Consider the following 20,639-nt stretch of genomic DNA (forward strand, 5'->3'; position numbering starts at 1 on the left):
GACAAAAATGTTGCAATTCTCAAACTTTGATTATTCCTTTAATACAAATAATCACACCAAAAAAATAATGAATAAATAACATTTACCTTATGTCTGCTTTACATCAGCACAATCTGTAAATATTCTTTTATATTAGTATATTAGAAGGTTTAAAACTGTAGTAGCAGTTTTTCATTTTTTCAAGGAGATTTACAAAATCTTTTTTAGAGACCTTTTCAATTTTAAAGGGACCTTGGAGGACCTATTTATTGAAAAAAAAAAAAACCAAAGCTGATACTATTTTAAAAACAGCACCCTTAACAGATGCAAAAGTGCTGTCAGATACTTTATTAACCCTTCAGCTGCTTTTCAGGAATTAATGGAAAGTGGCATGACAGGGATGAAGAATAATTTTACTACCTAAATGTTGTCAACTTTCGAACAAGTGGCAGACTCTAAAGCCATTATTTGGCCATGAATTGCCATGATGACCATAAGGATCACATAATCATGATCGATGGTGTCGATGGGATTAAAAAGGAAGCCACACTCTCTGCTAACCATCTAGATTCTGTAGTCACTATTGACAGCAGCATCTAGGGGGTAAACAGGCCATTGCCGGTGCCAACATGGAACGTGACTGAAGTAGCAGGTTTTCATCTATAGTGTAAAGATGACTACTGTTGCATTCTCACCTGTGGGGGATGTTATCCAGATATCTCAGGTCAGTAAAAAGACGAATTGGTGGTCAAGTTAAGTATGTCATAGGATTGTGTAACTCTGCTATTACCGTATATCACAAATAATTTACGATTTTGTTATTTCCAACTTTCATTCCATTTTTGGTCATGTACTAAGCCGTCCCCTTATCTTTTGTGGTTTTAATAAACTACTGTTTGGGCATCTGAGATTCAGACAAAGCCTGGTACACGGACATTGACTGTGTGTTCTTGTGTTTGTCTCCGATGCATCGCTATTAATTGGACCAACATTGGCAGATCTGGAGATCACTTTGCATCTCACCCTAAATTAGCTCTCCCAGGAAAGGGGTTTCCATGACACTTGTGAAGAGTAGTATCACCACTCCAGAAAAGTAACACATGGGTGCACAAGCATGATGAAAAAAAAAAGCAGTAGTCATTGAAATGTAGCGTATGCTCTGGTGAGTAATCTTTTCTTTGGAACTGATAGGTAGTGCTGTAGAATTTTCTTCATTTTGTAGATTATATTATGTATATGATATGACAGATTGGTGACATACATGAGTGAAGTATATGAGTAGTAATATCATGTTCGGTGAGTTTATCAGAGATACACTCTAGCTCAAGAAATGTCATATTTAGGGTATCACCAGGTAATGGATTCATGGTGTAAACAAATATTAAAAAAAAGACATGGGTTCCTTTCTATTTTTGATAACCAACAGTGTTACCAGCAGAGGGGATCCCACACCATTTTTTTTAAAATTATTTATATATAATTTAAAAAAAACGTTGTGGGGTCCGACCTATTTTTGATAGCCAGCCAAGGTAAAACAGACGGCTGGAGGCTAGTATTCAGGGTGGGAAGGCCCATGGTTATTTGACCTCTGCCAACTTGAAAATTGCTGCCCCAGAAGTGGCGCATCCATTAGATGTGCCAATTCCGACTCTTTCCTTGACTCTTCTTATTGCCCTGGTGCAATGGCAATCAGAGTAATTACCCCAATTGCCACCACACCAGGGCAATTGGGAGGAGTCGGGTAAAGCACAGGAATTGGCACATCTAATGGCTGCTATTTTTAGGCTGGGAAGAACCATATAACCTTGGGCCTTCCCACCCTGATAACACCAGCCCCTAGCTGTCTGTTTTACATTGGCTGGTCATCAAAAATCTTAAATAATTTTTCATAATGTTGTGGGATCCACTCTATTTTTGATAACCAGCCAAGATAAAGCTGACATCTGAGGGTTGCAGCCTGCAGTTCTCTTTTTTACCTGTGCTAGTTATCAAGAATAGCAAAGAGCCCACGTCATGTTTTTTTTAATCTTTATTGTTCACAGGCAACTTCTGCAGTCAATAAAGCTTGTTGATTGGCAGCCTTTCAACAAACTTTATTAACATATGAACATTACCCAACTCTGAAATTGCACATAGACTTTTTTTTTTAGTCCATGTTCTAATCCAAGACCTAGACACCTGGTGATTGATACAAACCCCGACTTTTACAGTTCGGGTTTGCTCATCCCTACAGATAATATCAGCCTGCAGTTAAACATTGTCATTGAAAAAAAAACATGGTTTGTCAAAATGTAAAATATTAAACGAAAGCAAAAATGGCTCAAATTAATCAAGACATGTATGGCCTTGATAAATGGAAAGTATGTATATGTGAAATTAAAGGGGTCTGCAATTAAAAGTGTGCAGTCACTCTGCTTCACTGCAGACTGAACAAACATAAGAGTGTGCAATGTGCCGTGCCCACTATCACAATCTCCTTGTATGCCCTGTGTGGGTGGTCACATGACTGTATTTATGCAATTTGCATACTTGTGGTCAAGTGTACATTGGTGTCATCCGACTTCTGTCAATTCTCTCTTCCATTGAGAGATTCTGAATGAGACTTCTAAGTTTGTGCTGTTACCACAAGTATGCAATTTGCATACATGTGGTCAGAGAAATCATGACATTGTACACGTTGCACACTCTCACAATTTGATAGTTTGCAGTCGCATAGAGTGTGTCGACTTTTCCTTTTAGAACGGAAAAATCCTTAAGCAAGTGATAGTTCAGCTTTAAACAATTAGTTTGCATTATTATAACTTTCTCTGAGTTTTTATTTATCACAATTATCTGATATTCATCTTTTGTTTTTAGACACTGCCCTTTTCGAGAGTTATACTCAAGGCGAGATACGAGAACTTGTTTCTACTCTTGTAGAGAGGTACAGCCAATCAATACATTCTGGGGACGACCCAAGAAATGTGGCCAGAATGAAAAGAGCCCGTGTGCGGAAACAGCCTTGTACCACAAAAGAGCTGGAGGTGAGAGTCAGCGAGCTTGGTCTTGGATACGTATCGGATGAAACAGTTCTGTTCCGCTACTGCAGTGGTACATGTGAAGCTGCTGTACGCAACTATGACCTCTCTCTACAGAGCATCAGAGGCAAAAAGAAGATAAAAAAGGATAAAGTAAGAGCCAAACCTTGTTGCAGGCCTCTCACATATGACGATGATATTTCTTTCTTGGACGCCAAAAATCATTACCACACTATCAAAGAGGTATCAGCCAAGGATTGTGGCTGTGTTTGACATGACAAATATCAAGGATGAAGGCACCAACAGAGAAGGTTCTCCAGAGAGTGTATACACACTTCATCCCATGGACACAGGAAATGGCGATTCTTAATTTCTACCTCATTGAATTGTATACATTGAGATATAATTCCTTTAAAGACAAAGGTTGGTTACAAATGTCTAAAATAACTTAATTGCATTAGAGGAATTAGTGGTTTTGCACCACCTGCAAGAATGACCATGGCAAGAAACATGATAATGGAATATGAGTAGCACCCAAGCTTGCGTCATATTTGTATTGCATGTGGGCTTGGCTTGTACCCTCGGAGTAAAATGTATTTAGGTTTTGCTTTGCTCCCAACTACCAAAGGACATATCTTTTTTCTTCTAACCAAAAATAAATTTCCCAAAATAAATTATGTCCAGTAAATTTCTACTCATTTTTTCTCCAGTTGGAATTGGGATCTCTTGACACTAAGTGAAGCCATCACAGAACATATGTGCCAAAATTCAAGCTCTTACATCTGCAACTTATGACGAGGACTTTACAGTGTATATCCTTCTTACTATCACAAGTAGCCTGAACACACCAGGTTATTAGCTTTATTTAATTATATACATGTACATTTTGCCTGTAAATGTCATTAAATGCCTAAATATATGAGTTGATGTAATTTCTGCATTGGTAATATTTATGAGTATTAAATATGGTCCAGGATCTGGTAATGATATGACAGGATAGAGGCCTGTTTTATATGTGGAGTTATGAATTAAGAATTTCCACTCAAATCAGAAAATGAGCTAAATAGTAATAGCTTGAGTATGTTTGTTGTGTTTTATTGACTCCTAATCTTTTGTTGTAACTATTTTTAAACGGAAAGGTGGTCAAATTAGCTGCCAATTTTTAAAGGAAATCTGTCACCAAGTGTTTGCTACTCCATCCAAGATTGTCATGACTTAGGAGACCCTGATTCCAGTGATGTGTCACTTACTGGGCTACTAACTACAGTTTTTATAAGATCACAGTTCTATCTGGTACAGATTTACCAGTTCTCTGAATGCTGACTCTGTAAAACCCCGCCCACACCTTTGATTGGCAACTTTCTGCCTATGCAATGTATACACAGAAAGCTTCTAGATGATTGGGGTGCACACATAAAATGAGGTGAGGTGCCAGTGGATGGGTTGTGTTCAACCTGACGTCACTCCATAAACATAACCACTGCATATGTGGCGCCCCTGACCTGGTCAGGCACCACTGAGTACTGCACCCATGCTGGGGACAGTACAATACAGGTAATCCAGAAGGCTGACCGAGGTGTGACTACACAGGCGCATAGTGATCAGGTCTCACACATGTACCTATGAGAGGACCCCTGGGGATCCCAGGAGGGGGAAAAGCCTTCACCTTCACTGGAATAGTGGAGGGGGCCAAAAGCCTCCATCTCCACTCAAGGGGTGTGGTAAGAGAGCCTGGTTGCTAGGTGGCGTAGGCAAGAACAGGAGAGGAGGAGCAGTGAGCCGGTTCAGTGCAGTGCAGAGTCCAGGGAGCTCCGAGAGGAGCTGACCCCTACCCCTGGGGCTGTTGCAGTCTGACAGCGCCCGCGCAGTGGCTACCGACGGGGGAGAACGGTCACCTAGGAGTGCTACCCAAAACCCGTCTCCAGCTAAAGAGAGAGCACAGAGTGGGAAGTAAGGAGACTGCTAGGGAGTACCAGGCCCAAACGGGCGGCAGATCCCGGAGCGGGGATAGATCCACCTTTCCTTGCTAAACCTGCCGGTGTGGGGCCCTCAAAGCCCACACCACAACACCTAAAAGCCGCAGCCACGTAGCCACAGTTAGGGCCCATAGTTCACAGGAGGCAAGCAGCTGGAGTGATCTGGTCCAGGCAACAAGCAAACGGCAAACGAAGGGGAGAGAGGCTTCAGCAACTTCCCTGGGTGACCCCCATAGGGACTAAAAGTCGGGGTTACCCCAAACCACCAAGGGCTAAGGAAGGCGAGTTGGTAGTCACCATCAGAAGTCAGCCTGAAGGATACCTGGTTCCAGCCTGGTTCATCCCAGCTACGCCCGGGTTACTCACCCTGCCATCAACTGTGAGTAAAACCCCTGAAAGACATCCTGCTTGTGTGGAGTTATTCTGCGCCTTGTGGTTCTACACACCTACACAGGGCCCTGGGGCTTGCCTCACTCTCAGGAGGCTATCCCAACTGACTGCACACACCATCAGCCCCAGGCGACCCTCAACCTGCAGTGGCGGTCACCACTGACCGCAATTCTGAGAGTGGCGTCACGACAAATAGAAGATTTCCTACCTGTGACAGGATCCAGCAGAGTGGAGTCCCTGAAGGTAATGCACCGACACAGCGTTCTCGGGGCTTCACACATACTCTTAAGGGTGCTTTACACACTGCGACATCGCTAGCGATTGCTAGCAATGTCGTGCGCGATAGCACCCGCCCATGACACTGTTTCGTCATGGGGGTGATCACTGCCATAGTGAACAATATCGCTACAGCAGCGTCACACGCACATACCTGCTTAGCGACATCGCTGGAGAAACCGAACAATCTCTCCTTTAAGGGGGCGGTTCATTCGGCGTCACAGCGGCGTCACTAATGCGGGCGTGACACGACACGATATATCGTGCAATATTTCGGTGGGGTCACGTCATAAGTGACGCACATCCGGCATCGCTTGATATATTGTAGCGTGTGACAGCTACGAGCGACGGTGAACGAGCAGAAATACTCACCTTCTCGTTCATCACTGACACATCGCTCATTTTCTAAAAATCGCAAGTCCTATTGTTCATCGTTCCCGGGGCAGCACATGTCGCTCCGTGTGACACCCCGGGAATGATAAACACAGCTTACCTGCATCCCGCCGGCAATGCGGAAGGAAGGAGGTGGGCGGGATGTTTACGTCCCACTCATCTCCGCCCCTCCGCTTCTATTGGCTGGCCTCTGTGTGACATCCCTGTGACGCCGAACATCCCTCCCCCTTCAGGAAGTGGATGTTCGCCGCTCACAGCGATGTCGCTCAGCAGGTAAGTACGTTTAACGACTTTGTGCACCACGAGCAACTAAAGTCCGTGACGCACAAACAACGGGGCCAGTATGATCGCTCATGCGATCGCACGATAGATCGTATCGTGTGACGCCCGCATAAGCGGCCGCCCAATAGCAGAGGAGAGGCGGAGATGAGCGGCCGGAACATGCCGCCCACCTCCTTCCTTCCTCATTGCCAGTGGACGCAGGTAAGGAGATGTTCGTCGTTCCTGCAATGTCACCTATAGCGATGTGTGATGCCGCAGGAACGACGAACAACCAGCGGCATGCACCACCAACGATATTATGAAAAGCAGCAATGTGTCAACGATCAACGATTTTTCACGTTTTTGCGATCATTGACCGTCGCTCCTTTTAGTCATACACAGCGATATCGCTAACGGCGTCCGATGTGCATCACGAACACTGTGACCCCGATGATATATCGTTAGTGATATCGTGGTGTGTAAAGTACCCTTTAGTATACTTGTAATGCAAAATAGTTCATTTGCAAATGCTTTCTTTTTCAAATTGTGAATGGTAGACCAGATCAACGTTTCAACTTATAGTCTTGTTCACGAGTTGCCAAGTTGGAGTGTGGTCTGCCTAAGCCCTGAATGAAGAATTAATGGAATAAACACCAGGTGGTTTTATTCGGTGGTGTGTCTAGCTGGCGCTCCGGCGTTGTAGCCGCTGTGTATACACAGGAAGCTGATAATCAGTGGTGTAAGCTGGGGTATATAGAGCAGATGAGTATCTGAGGACTACCTGGCAGCAGGTTTCCTTGTCCTCTAGTGATTTTATCAAACTACAGCAAGCAGACCAGTAAGTGACACATCACTGGAATCGGGATCTCTGTCCTTAGATTATGCTACTCTCAGATAAAAAAAACCTAGTGATTTTCGGTTTATAAGACACACTGGATTATAAGACGCACCCCAAATTTAGAGAAAAATAAAGTAAAAAAAATGGGTTCTGTTTTACAATCCGGTGGTGTCTTACCGGGAGTTGGGGCAGCAGTGGTGGTGGAGCGGGGTCACAGGAGGCAGGGGCGGTGGTGGATCAGGGCGATGGTGTGGTAGTGCAGCAGGTGTCGCAGATGCTCGCTGCAGCCCTGTGAGGTAGGCAACATCAGGAAACTGTTGGCGGTGCAGGCTTCAAAGAATGGTGCCCGGAGTTGGTGCATGTGCAGATTGGGCTACTGGCTCAATGACAAGCTGACATCTCATCTGTGCACACGCCACCTCTAGATGCCATTTTCCTTAAGTCTGCTGCTGGGAGATCAATGGGCCGGAGGCGGCGCATGTGCAGATGAGATCTTGAGCCAAGAGCTTCATCTGTGCACGTGCCAACACTGGACGCTATTACTTGAAGCCTGCACCGCCGACATGTTCAGGATGGCCCCTGCCTCACCGTCCACAGAACAGGGGCTTATAGTACACAGCACAGGCGGCCTCATCCCATGTGCCTGTAGCCCACAGCATAGGCGCCCGCAGCCTGCTTCACAGGCACCCGCAGCCCACAGCACAAGCGCTCCCCTGCCTCCTGCTACCCATCTCTACGACCTCCCTGTAAGCTACATTCGGATTATAAGATGAACTCCACATTTTCCTCCCAAATTTTGGGGAGGAAAAGTGTGTCTTATAATCTGAAAAATACAGTTATAACAAATGAGAGAACTATTGCTTTGCGATAGAACGTGCTAACAAAATTACAGTTTAGCTTCAGTTTCAGAGTTAAAAGAGATGTATAAATTATTTTAAAAGTGTCTTAGAGACATGATTTTGTGGCACTTATACATATACAAATTGTACAGCTTGTCCCACATTATGAAATACCACATATATGTTAATGCAGTCTTTCTTATAGACGGCACATCAATCCTATTCTTAAAAAAGACAGGTGATGGAGGGGCATGTGCCCAGATCTGTTCATTATTCTCCTTCAGTACAAAAAACTGCTTTCTCATTTGCAGTGATGGACGGATCTGCTCATACACCAACTCCCATTTTGAGAATCATTAATTTTGCAAAAAAATGCTAAAGTAAGTAACACAAACATAAAATCTATCTTAGCTATTTCTCTAAGATTTAATTTACTAATATATGGCAAATTTAACCTTTTGGGTGAAAATCTCTTTTTCAATGTATTTACGGTACCTTGACTAAGCTGGTCATATTTATGTTTTATATATATATATATATATATATATATATATATATATATATATATATATATAAAAATAAAATAAAAGCAGCACTAAAAAATCCAATGTGGGTGCAAGGCCTACCATGCAACCTCTCAGTTTCTTAATACATAGAATAAATAAGGAAGGCATCTCAAGCAGAAACGTTTCTAAGGAACCAAAACGTTGCCGGCTACACTATGGGCCAAGAATGCTTTTTTCCGCTATAATTGTAGTGATGCCTCCCTCATTTTTTCTATGTATATATATACAGTACAGACCAAAAGTTTGGATACACCTTCTCATACAAAGAATTTTCTTTATTTTCATGACTCTGAAAATTATAGATTCACATCGAAGGCTTCAAAACTATAAATTAACACACGTGGAATGAAATACTTAACAAAAAAGTGTGAAGCAACTGAAAATTTGTCTTATATTCTAGGTTCTTCAAAGTAGCCACCTTTTGCTTTGATTACTGCTTTGCACACTCTTGGCATTCTCATCATGAGCTTCAAGAGGTAGTCACCGGAAATGGTCTTCCAACAGTCTTGAAGGAGTTCCCAGAGATGCTTAGCACTTGTTGGCCCTTTTGCCTTCACTCTGCGGTCCAGCTCACCCCAAACCATCTCGATTGGGTTCAGGTCTAGTGACTGGTTGTTTCACACTTTTTTGTTAAGTATCTCATTCCACATGTGTTAATTCATAGTCTTGATGCCTTGAATGTGAATCTACAATTTTCAGAGTCATGAAAATAAAGAAAACTCTGTGAATCAGAAAGTGTGTCCAAACGTTTGGTCTGTACTGTGTATATATATATATATATATATATATATATATATATATATATATATATATATATATATATATATATATATCTCAAACTATGCAAACACAAGAGTATTTAAGGACAATAGTTTCTTACTACATACTTATCAGACAAATAACATGTTTCCTTTATAGACGTAGAGCACTTACGTTGTTTCACTAGATATTTATTTGCATTCTAAAGCCGGATTCAGACGAGTGTATTCAAAATTATTGGTTCTTCATCCAGAAAAAACATGTGATTGATTGGTCATCTGCATGCAAACTGTATGTCCCTTTTTGTTTATCCATGTACCATCTCTATGTTGATTTTGTACATCCGTTTGGCATCCAGTTTTTACCTGAACATATAAGAAACAGTAAAAGTCCATATACAATGTCCTATCTTAATAATTGTAATCAATCCATGAAAAACGCATGAAATACGGATTGTAACCCATATATGACCTGTTTTTTTGTGCACCCATTGACTGATAATGGGTTAATCTGATCCTAAAGACCAAAGTAGTGCATGCTGCCATTTTCATATGCAGACCATCAATCCATGTGTAAAAATATGTTAACTACCATATTAACTTGCATTTGTCGGTGTGCCATCCATAAACTACCCAATTTGCTTACGAACAGCACACTGATTGATTATACCTCATGTGAACAAGCCCTTAAGGAAGCTCTCTTGTCAGCTCTCTGCTCATGTATGGTTAAAGGCAATCTGTCATTAGGTTTATGCTGCGTAGGGAGACAGTTCCTAATCCGTGCAAGTCATGAATATCGAGGACTCAGCCGCACATGTACACAATGTCTTTCCATTACACGCAGATGCTGATCAAGTCCTCAAGACCATGAGTCTAGTGCTATATTTCTTACTTTTTCTCATGAAGACCCTGGGGATCTGCTGCAGCACGGAATTCTAGAGTTAAAGGGGTTTTCCCACAAAGTTCATATTACTTAATAACTCTAGGAATAATAATAATTTCCACAATTAGATGTTTTAAAAAATGTTTCTGTGCTGAGATAATTTTATATGTCTTCCCAAGCTATGTACTGTGTAATGGCCGTATCTGATTGTACAGGGACATAGTCTGATTATACCCCAGCTCCTGGGCAGAGGAAGACGTAAAAATGTATACAGACATTACAGCGTACAATCAAAGTATTCTTTCTTTGAGATAAAACAGTTTTTAAAAACAGGCAGGGAAATGTTTTACCTCACAAAAAGAATCAGCTGTTATCCCCCTGCTGTGCGGTTTGCGTACTCTTTTGCATCCGCCCATGCTCAGAAGATTTGGTATGATCAGTCTATATCCCTGTATGGTCAGACACAGCCATTACACAGTATATACTGTAGGAGGGAAAACCCCTTTAATATTGAAAAAAGTTCCATACTTTTGCTTCTGTTTCCTATTCTGTCATGTTTCTAAGTATGATTATGTCATCAAAGCTCCAAGAAAGCTTTGTCCAGGACTTACATATTGATGACCTATCCTATTGCCGACCACCCCCAATGATCAGATGTTTGCAGGTCCCACAGCTCCAAAAGTAAATTGTATAAGGAGCCGGTCGGGACATCACTACACTGTGTAGTGGCCGGTCTCGTTCTGCAGCTCAACTTCCATTGAGGTTAATTGATGGCAAAGGATAGCCTGTAACCATTTATAATAGTCCTGGATAACTCCATTAGAATAGAGTACAAATGTGTAATCTTGTATAATATCGAATGTCAAAGTTATCGCATTCACTTGAGGTAAATTTGGCATCAAATAGAGTGGATTGGGGATATTCTATTCAATTTATAGATAGTTGCCCAAAGGAACTAAACTCTGCATCCCAGTGAAAAATTAAAGATATTAAGGATTTAGAAGCAGATCCCCTAAAAGAGAATATTGCTTCTTATTAAATATTATATGAGTTGTCCAGGACTTTTATATCAATGGCCTATTCAAATCAATAGGGGTAAGGCTGCTTTCACACATCCGGTTTTTGCGGCACAATCCGGCGCTTTGCAGAAAAACCGCAACCGTTTTTTTTTGCCGCCGGTTGCATTTTTTTTGCATAGACTTTCATTAGTGCCGGATTGTGCCACATGGGCTTGCGTTCGGTCTAGTTTTTGCCGCATGCAGCAGATTTAGCCAATGCGGCGGCCGGATGGAACGCTGCCTGGCATGTTTTTTTGTCCGGCAAAACAAACGCATTGTGCCGCATCCGGCCGATGCAGCGCGATTTGTAATGCATGCCTATGGACGCCGCATGCGGCAAACACCGCATCCGGCCGCCGCATGCATTTTTTTCCACTGCGCATGCTCAGTAGCGTGCCGCAAGCGGCAAAAACCGAACGGGCTGCATGTCAAAAACGTATGCAAAGGATGCGGTATTGTCGCCGCATCCATTGCATAGGTTTTAGAGCCGGATTGGCCGGCTCTGCTAAAACCGGAGGTGTGAAAGCAGCCTAAACATGCTGTACCCGGCCGTTGCCACTATACAGTTGATGGAGCTGCGTTGTACAGCTCCGCAACTGACAAGATCCGTCCATCACTAGCATCGGGAACATCTGATAAGTGGTGGTGCTGGATGTCGCACCCCACCAATCAGATATCCTAAGGATAGGTCATCAATATAAAAGTCCGACAACCCCTTTAAAACATAGAATTTTGTTTAAAACTCAGTGTAATCCACTATGTATATCTGGAACCTCTGAGAACCACAAGGTGAAGCCATTCTACTTGAGCATTTTTGCCTATGTTGTATTCCAATCAATCTACAGAAAAAATCCATCTATCTTCAATAAATGTCAAACTACACTTTCTGGATTATTTTCCAACCATTGTTTAATTCGCTTGAGATTGCCTGTACATATAGATATTGAGGTCTCTATAGCACATGTACTGATCACCCTCTAGTGGACTTAAAAATGAACTGTTTAAGGTTGGATTCAAATTTCAGACTTACAGAAGTTCTTCACGCTCCATTAATCCCACGTCTAGAATCTGTCATGTATTGCAAACTTGTTTGAAGGCAATGGGCACCTTTGACATGTTAGTGGTTACCTCTAGCTAATAACATAGTACTACAATTCAGTCTGCATTCTTCAGTCCTTCATTCATTTTCAGAAACCCTGGTATCTAGTTTGCAGCTTAATCCAAGTTTCAGATTTTTCTCTTGTGTTAGTGTTTCTCCTAGTAACAAAGGCTTGAGGTGAGTACTGCCATCTTCAATGCTCATACACTACTCTCAAAATGTTAGGGATATTTGGCTTTAGGGTGACAGTTATGGAAAACGAAAAAAAAAAGTTCACGCTACAGTGATATTTTATCCTGAAAGTAGGACATTTAAGTAGACGTTCACTGGCTGTGTGGACAGTATAATAAAATATAACCTTTATTGGTCTATCCTTAAAAACTTTAAGCAACGATTCCACACTTATTTTTGAAGCCTATATGAAACACACAGTTAAGACTAACCGGGTTCAGATACTAGGATAGCAGGTAGACCGGTAGCTGTAACCTCAGTCAAACCTGCTATAGTTTATTATAAAAGAATGTGCAGACCTAAATGAGTAATTACTCTTATGCAGGCTTATATACACCACTGCATTTCAATCAGGCCACATCAATCTAAATTCTGTCCCTTTAATATCGGAAGAACCATATGTGCCTCCAATTACAGGCTACACAAATCCTTACTGCCTGCTATACCTATTTGAAGGCTAATATATTAATGCTTAATATATCCCAGAGTGACAGGGAAAGGAGTCCAATTAGACTCTCATTAATATACTAGATAAGGATATTATGTCCACTGAAGTCAGATATCACTTCCTAGGTTCACAATTGTCCTCAATATCATTTTATTATATTAAACCTTCTTAGGTGTATATTAAAGATATCAGGGGTTAAATCCTATAATGATAAATCCCTATCAGGGATAGATCAAATAACACATGAGGTAGATCTCATATTGTTCATCTCACCCCCATACCCAGTTATCCACGCTCAACCACTTGATTGCTGCTGGGATGTAGGGAGTGATATTCTCACCTACAGTATTATATTAGACCCCCAGCTCATTAGATAAATCTCTATTGAACAGTCTTCGCAGTTCAGATTTGAACTGCCTATAATGACTGTTCTTATTAGTAACGTCAGTACCTCAACGCGTTTCTTCTCACCTATAACGGTAAAACTCATCAGGAGGTAGTTAGAACACTCAGGTCACTATTCTCAGACCAGGTGTTATGCTGTGCCTAGGGTCTCTCAGTATGACAGCACCATATGACTGATAGATATCATAGGTGCAGACCACAGGCAACAGCCTAATAAATAGAGTGTCAGTAACTCATATAGTTTATGTTTTACAGCCCTGCCTGATACATGTTAGTTCAGGGCGCATCACAGTATGGCTCAGATGTGCCTCAGTGTGACCCCTATCTCAGTAGCACGCGCCACGCCCGACACTGTACCCGACACTGAAATAGTAGAGTGCCCGCCCCCTCCTTTCTGGCGCGCATTTCGGGTAAGGCAATCACACAGACCGCCTCACCAAACCAATAGTGGCTGGCCACGTCACCCGGAAATGCCTCAGCGTCATCACAGGGGCTTCATAGCGTTACTAGGATACAGTAAAGGAATACTACCACGTGACCGATCACGTCACATGACTAACGAAGATTGGCAGAAACAGTAATATTTAAAAGCAAGCTGCCACTTAATAAAAATAGCAGATTAGCGCCTTCTTAGACATGTATAAGGACTACAGGGAAGGATTAAATACAGACAGAATAGTTATGAACATATTTGCTGATTTTATTTCACAATTGCACACCGTTCATGACCAGTAGTACTGGGGAGGTATTGTTTATTAAATAGCCTAGGGCACTAAATATGTATTCTAAATCAACCATATTAGTAGGCAAACTCTCATTTAGTAGTGGGGAAAAATTTTTTAATAGACAACGCCTGAGGGAATAATAATTAATTAAATGAAAGGGGTAAAGGAGATAGACTCATTAAGGCCATTGGGGGACACAGTCTTCAGCCTATATATCCACTGCGTCTCCTTCCTCTGTACCTTATTGTCTATATCTCCTCTCCTACCAGGCCCCCTCACTTTTTCAATTCCCTGGAAAGAAATCTCTCCACAATTCCCTCCATGAAATTCCCACATATGTTTAGAAATAGGGGTATCCTCCTTCCTTCTGGTATTACCTATGTGTTCCAGAATCCTTTGTTTAAACTGATGAATTGTCTTCCCCACATACATCTTAGGGCATGTACACTTAGCCAAGTACACTATGCCGTGGTGTTACAATTTATAAACTCACGATTGGTGTAAGTTGTAAGGATGTCATGGACATTTAAGTAGATGCATGCAATGGTGATTTACAAATCTCAAACAACCTATTGAAACAAAAGCCAACAACAGAAGTGAGTATAACCTCCATCTCCCCCATGAAAAAAAATGTCAACATCTCAATAACTTGTCATGTGGCCTTGACCATCAAATATGTACATCTTGACAACATCTCCTGCTTTTCACAAGTGGAGCTATTGTCTGCTGAGGCATGGCATCCTACTCTTCTTAAAGGGCGGCCCTCGGATCAGTTACGAGCCTCTACATGGTGACTCAGATGATTCCATCCATTTTCTATGGGCTTCAGCTCAGGATAAAGCACAGGCCACTGTATTTGGGATACCCCAGACTCCAGCAGCCACTCCCTAATTATGCGACCTCAGTGAGCTGGAGCATTGTCATCCATGAAGATGAAGTTAGGCCTCTGTTGTTCATGCATAAGCACAATGGCTTGGATAATAATATTATTCAAGTAGTATGGGCTTGTCATTTCACCATTCACAAAATGTAGAGCAGTTCTGTATTCACTAGAAACACCTGCCCACACTGTAACGCCACCAATTTCAACGGCTCTCCTGGGGACAACATTGGCTGATGCATAGTGCTCTCCTTGATTTCTCTAATATCGTTGGTGGCCATAATTTCTGCTCAGCATGAATTGAATTTAATCAGTGAGCAGCACTGAGGCCCACTGGTCCCACTTCCAGGGTAGATGCTCCCATCACTGGTGGTGTGATTAGATACCCTTGCAGGTAGTCTAGGTCACCGACCACGCTGATGTAAATGGTTTCAGATGGCCTGACGTGACACTTTTGTGCCTCTCACCTCCCTTAAATGGGCCTGAAGTTGTGTGGCATTCATCATCCAGTTCCAATAGGCATTGTTCACAATAAAGCAGTGTTCAGTATGAGATGTGGCCAAAATACACCCACTTCTGTGCCTTTCTGTGTCTCTTCCAGTCTCTCTGTATCTCTGTTGCTGATGACACTCTGCGATACTCTAAGCTCAAGGGCCACTTCCGTCTTAGAACATCTTGCTTGAAGCCTCAAAATGGCGAGATACTGTTGATCAATTGATATGTGTCATCTTGGTCTCATAAAGTCAAAATGTGAACAGCATGATGAGGAGGACTGGTAAAATAATTCTAATTGAACCCCAAAGTTCATTGTGCTATTCATGGATCAAACACCTGATGTGAATTTTGTCATTAATCTCCTTGTTAGGCTACTTTCACACATCCGGTTTGAGCACTGCGGCTCAATCCGGCTGTGAAAACTATGCAACGGATGCGGCGAAAACACCGCATCCTTTGCATAAGTTTTTACATGCGGCCCGTTCGTTTTTTTCCAGTTGCGGCATGCTACTGAGCATGCGCAGTGGAAAAAACCGCATGCGGCGAGCGGATGCGTTTTTTTCCGCATCGCGCCGCATCCGGCCTCCATAGGTATGCATTGAAAAATGCGCCGCAGCGGCCGGATGCGGCGCGATGCGGTGTTTTTTGCCGGAGCAAAAAACGTTGCAGGGAACGTTCGATCCGGCCGCGACATCGGCTAAATCTGCCGCATGCGGCAAAAAACGGACCGAACGCAAGCCCCTGCGGCACAATACGGCACTAATGTAAGTCTATGCAAAAAAAAACCGCAACCGGCGTTACAATAGCCGGTTGCGGTTTTTCTGCAGAACGCCGTATTGTGCCGCAGAGCAAAAATCCGGATGTGTGAAAGTAGCCTTAGAGAACAGCAAGTTGTGCAAAAATCACTGAAAGACTGAGCAGTTAGACATGTGTACTAAATGTTTTAGAGAAGCTCCGATTAAGTTCACCTGAAAAGGTTAGAGAGCATTTTAGGATTATCCTGAAATTTCTTCCGAGATCCAAATAACACTAGCTTTTTGTGAGTAGTGTATATCAGCACAGCTTCTATGCTTAATTAATTTCCCCTTCATGTGTTTTTCTCCTTTTCTACAGGCGGCTTCTGTTTCTGTCCTATCCACATTGTGTACAACCCACCCCTCTCTCTGCTGCTATCTGTAACACTAAGAGAAGGGAAGAAGAGAGCAGAAATAGCCATCAGAACAATGGGGAAGGGTTCTGACAGCTTTGTAAGGCTATGTGCCCACGCTGCGGATTTACCGCGGATTTTGCCGCGGATTTGCCGCAGATTTCCCGAAAATCTGCAGCAGCGGCACTTCCAAGCCATTTCAATGGCATTTTGGAAATGCTGTGTCCATGCTGCAGATTTGTCCGCTGCGGATTTGCCGCGGATTTTGATCCGGAAAAATCTGCAGCATGTCAATTGTTTGGTGCAGATTTGGTGTGGATTTTTGGTTTTGAATGGGGAAAAAAAAAAAATCCGCGGCAAATCCGCGGCAAATCCGCGGGTGCGGATTTGCCGCGAAAGTCGCAGATTTTCAGGCAGAAAAATCCGCAGGTACATTCTACCGTGGACACATAGCCTAACACTTTTACAGAGCACTCACAGATCCTCTGTAGCAGTTCAACACAATATATTTTTTTAACTTGTCACCAAGTCAAAAGGGGACCGTCTTTGCTCTTATTTTATTCCTACTGCTCCCTTGAGTACAATATTTTTTAATTATTTGTTTGTCTTTAATTTATTCATCCAAATGGTTCAAAAAAATGTACAGGTCTGAACAACCTCAACTGTAAGATGAGCAGGATTCTAAACGCACATACCTCAGTGAGCTGCTGGAGCAGGGCTGTGACATGAGAAGAAATAAATTTATTTGCTAACTGTGTACAAATCATTTTCTTTCTCCAGCCTGCACAGTTAATCAGCAAAAACATTTACTTCTTCTCATGTCACAGCCTTTCTCTGGCACATTGCCGAGGTATGTGTGTTTAGGCTACAGCTCTCAATCAGTTTAGACACAAGACTACCGTATGTGCAAAATACTTTATAGTCTAGGGACCAGAGCAAATAAAATATGAGCAAAAACTAGAAACTTTTGGGTCCTCCTTAACTATGCATTTACACAGCAAATGAAAAATGGGAAAACAATTGTGTGATGGGGAATATAGCCTTTAAGCCTCATGCACAAAATTGTGTGCAATTTTGCCCATAATATAGTACATATGGTAAAGTGATTGGATATTGCAAGCACATGCTATCACTTTATCAACACTTAAATAAAGTCTAGTTCAGTTTCCAGCACAGCGTTTGACCTGGAGTGGTGTTGTGCAGGCGAAAACAGTGAAGGGGTTGCAGCACTTAATCATCACTCCAGAGCACTCATTGTCAGGATTGATAGTGATCCAAAAGTTGGACACCCACTTATACTCAAGCAATATGCCATCATTTTATAAAGTGTTAACATCCCCTTAAAAAAGTTCTACTAATAAAGTATCTAACAGTAAAAAATGTATCTACATATCTAAACAGGTCAAAATACAACAAAAAATGTGATTGTATCAAGGTCCTGCGAACATTACAATTACTGCTATGTAACATCTAGTTTTCAAAAGCTAAGAAGACATGTTTATTTCCTTATTTAAACATTTTTAGATTTTCTTTCCTTTGTAAAAGTGTATTTATTCCTTTTTATTCTTTAAAATTTTATTTGTACCATTTAATTTTGTATAAAAGATGTTCAAATGCTAAATATTTAAACAAATAAAGTGTAATATCAGAAAGATTGTATAGATTCATGAATATAATTTACTTTCATTAAAATAACCTGCATTGTCTGTGTTTGGAGTTTTAGGGTTTGCACACACTAGCGTATAACTCGGATGAGGACAATGCAAGAAAAAAAAGGAATTGTATTCGGCCTGAGGAAAAAAAATCAGTGCATGCAGCCAGTGGATCTGTAAATCAAATGAGACTCACCTATTCAAGACTAAAGGCCCTGTCACACACACAGATAAATCTTTGGCAGATCTGTGGTTGCAGTGAAATCATGGACATATTGTTCCATTTGTACACAGCCACAAACCTGGCACTGATTGTCCACAATTTCACTGCAACCACAGATCTGCCACAGATCTGCCAAATATCTGCCACAGATCTGCCACAGATCTGCCACAGATTTATCTGTGTGTGTAACAGGGCCTTAAGGGTGCGGGGAAAAAAAAATAAGATGCCTTACGGACCATCCTAGTGGCATCCGTTTTTTACAAATACATTATGTAAGGAATATAGTATATCCATACATGCCAGTCACCTGCCAATCATATTTATATTTCCACACATCCTGACCTGCATCAAGACTAGGTCACCATATACTGGATAGAAATCTAATACCTCCATTCTGGACAAATGGTAAGGGGTAAAAGTTAATTATACTAAGGAAGAAGCCCCTGACCACAGCAAGACCCGATGGTGAGAAAAGTAATTCAGCTAGGGAAGTAAGCGGGCGATTGCTATACCCAGAGAAGCTTCAAAGGGGACCTGGAGACAGATTTGCACATGTGTAAAACTTATAAAATTGGGGTGTGCATAGCTCCGACAACCATGACGGGCATATTTCCAGCCTTAGAAAAGTGTGACGCATGTAACACATATTTGGCTTCAATTGTTGGACGTGCATATCAGCCCATAATTAATAACTAACCACTGGAAAACAATAGACACATCATGTTTCCTACCTATGGATAGATAAAATCATATATTACAAAATTTCAGGGTAACAGATGGGGTAAATATAGATTTTTTTTAGGCCACTCCAAAAGTACACATTAAGCAAAAAACAGAATGGGAGCGTTAAAGGGCCATACATCATACTAAGAAAAAATGTGAAGACTCCTTGTGATAATAATAATAATAATAAATTTATTCCAAGAATACAACAACAAGGAGACAACATTGCAATTAATGAAAAAAGTACATAGGTGCAGGAAAAATGGTTCCAGAAAAAGTTCCCAAACCATGGGCCCCTGGCATAATAAATACAGATCACTGGGTCAGCGGTTTTAGAATTCAATTCATTATAAATACATAAATATATTGCCGCTTACCCATCAGAGAAAAAGTGCAACAGTGCTGGGAAAATGCCTAGGCAGGGGTCCAGTGCAGGAGAAGGACGCCCCAACGCGTTTTGCTGCGTTAGCTTCTTCGGGGGGCACTGTGTGGCCAGGGTACCGCTAGATAGGTCTATAAATACCCCCAGAAAGTGGCAGGGATTGTCACCACCTGCGACGCGCGCGTCCCGGCTCGTGTCATCCATCTGCCCACCACTTCCGGGTCTCACCAGCGGAAGTGACTCTAGCGTGACGTCACCTCCCACCGCTGGAGAGATCCTTAGTGCGGGCGGAATGGAGAGAGACGGGAGGCGCGCGCCGCGGACATCCCAGGTATGGGCAAGGAAGTGGGCGTCCCCAGCTTCACAGGACCATATTGAACATGGCGTGAACAGCGTCACTATTGGGCCACACCAAGGCATCAGGATGAGGTAACGGGGCGGACCTAAACACGCTGGTCAAAACATAGTGAGTGGTCCAAATCAAACCCCCCAACAAGCATTTAGGGCTGTACATTAGAGCGGACCACAGTGACGCAATACACCTAGGGGGCATATAGGTACACCATGGAGATAATAAAAGGAGTATACAATTCCACAGGAGTAATACATAGACATGAATAGGATCACATATATAGAAAGGAGAGGCATATAAATACAGGAAAGTAAATGGAGCATCATTTCCACATATTTCTTCCTTCTTTTTTCTTTTTTCTCTCCACTTTCACCCCCATTTTGGGTAATATATATATAGATCAATCCAATATGTATGTCTATTTAGGTCCTAATGAACAATAAACATCCCAGAAGGGGACAAATGGATACTCCACAAATGGAATTCATGAATATTCCCTGGTTCAGAAGGTGTGCAAAAAAGACACCATTAGAGGCACCTATACAAAAAGGCCACAAACACAAAACAAAGAAGAAGAAAAGAAAGGGAACAAAAGAAAAATATTAAAATCAATTAAAAACAACACATATATGTAAAATAACAC

The 20,639-nt window shown here is 42.0% G+C and overlaps 1 protein-coding gene across 1 annotated transcript in view; it reads left to right on the top strand.

Moving 5' to 3' along the window:
- LOC142293460 (neurturin-like) overlaps window positions 1-4,435 on the top strand; it is a 439,898-nt gene extending 435,463 nt beyond the window's left edge. The window contains exon 3 of the mRNA XM_075337826.1: window positions 2,836-4,435. Coding sequence (XP_075193941.1) covers window positions 2,836-3,269 — 434 coding nt within the window. The 3' untranslated portion in view covers window positions 3,270-4,435. The remainder of the gene's footprint in view (window positions 1-2,835) is intronic.
- The last annotated feature ends 16,204 nt before the right edge of the window (window positions 4,436-20,639 follow it).

Source organism: Anomaloglossus baeobatrachus, chromosome 1, assembly GCF_048569485.1.
Source record: "Anomaloglossus baeobatrachus isolate aAnoBae1 chromosome 1, aAnoBae1.hap1, whole genome shotgun sequence".
Classification (NCBI taxonomy): domain Eukaryota; kingdom Metazoa; phylum Chordata; class Amphibia; order Anura; family Aromobatidae; genus Anomaloglossus; species Anomaloglossus baeobatrachus.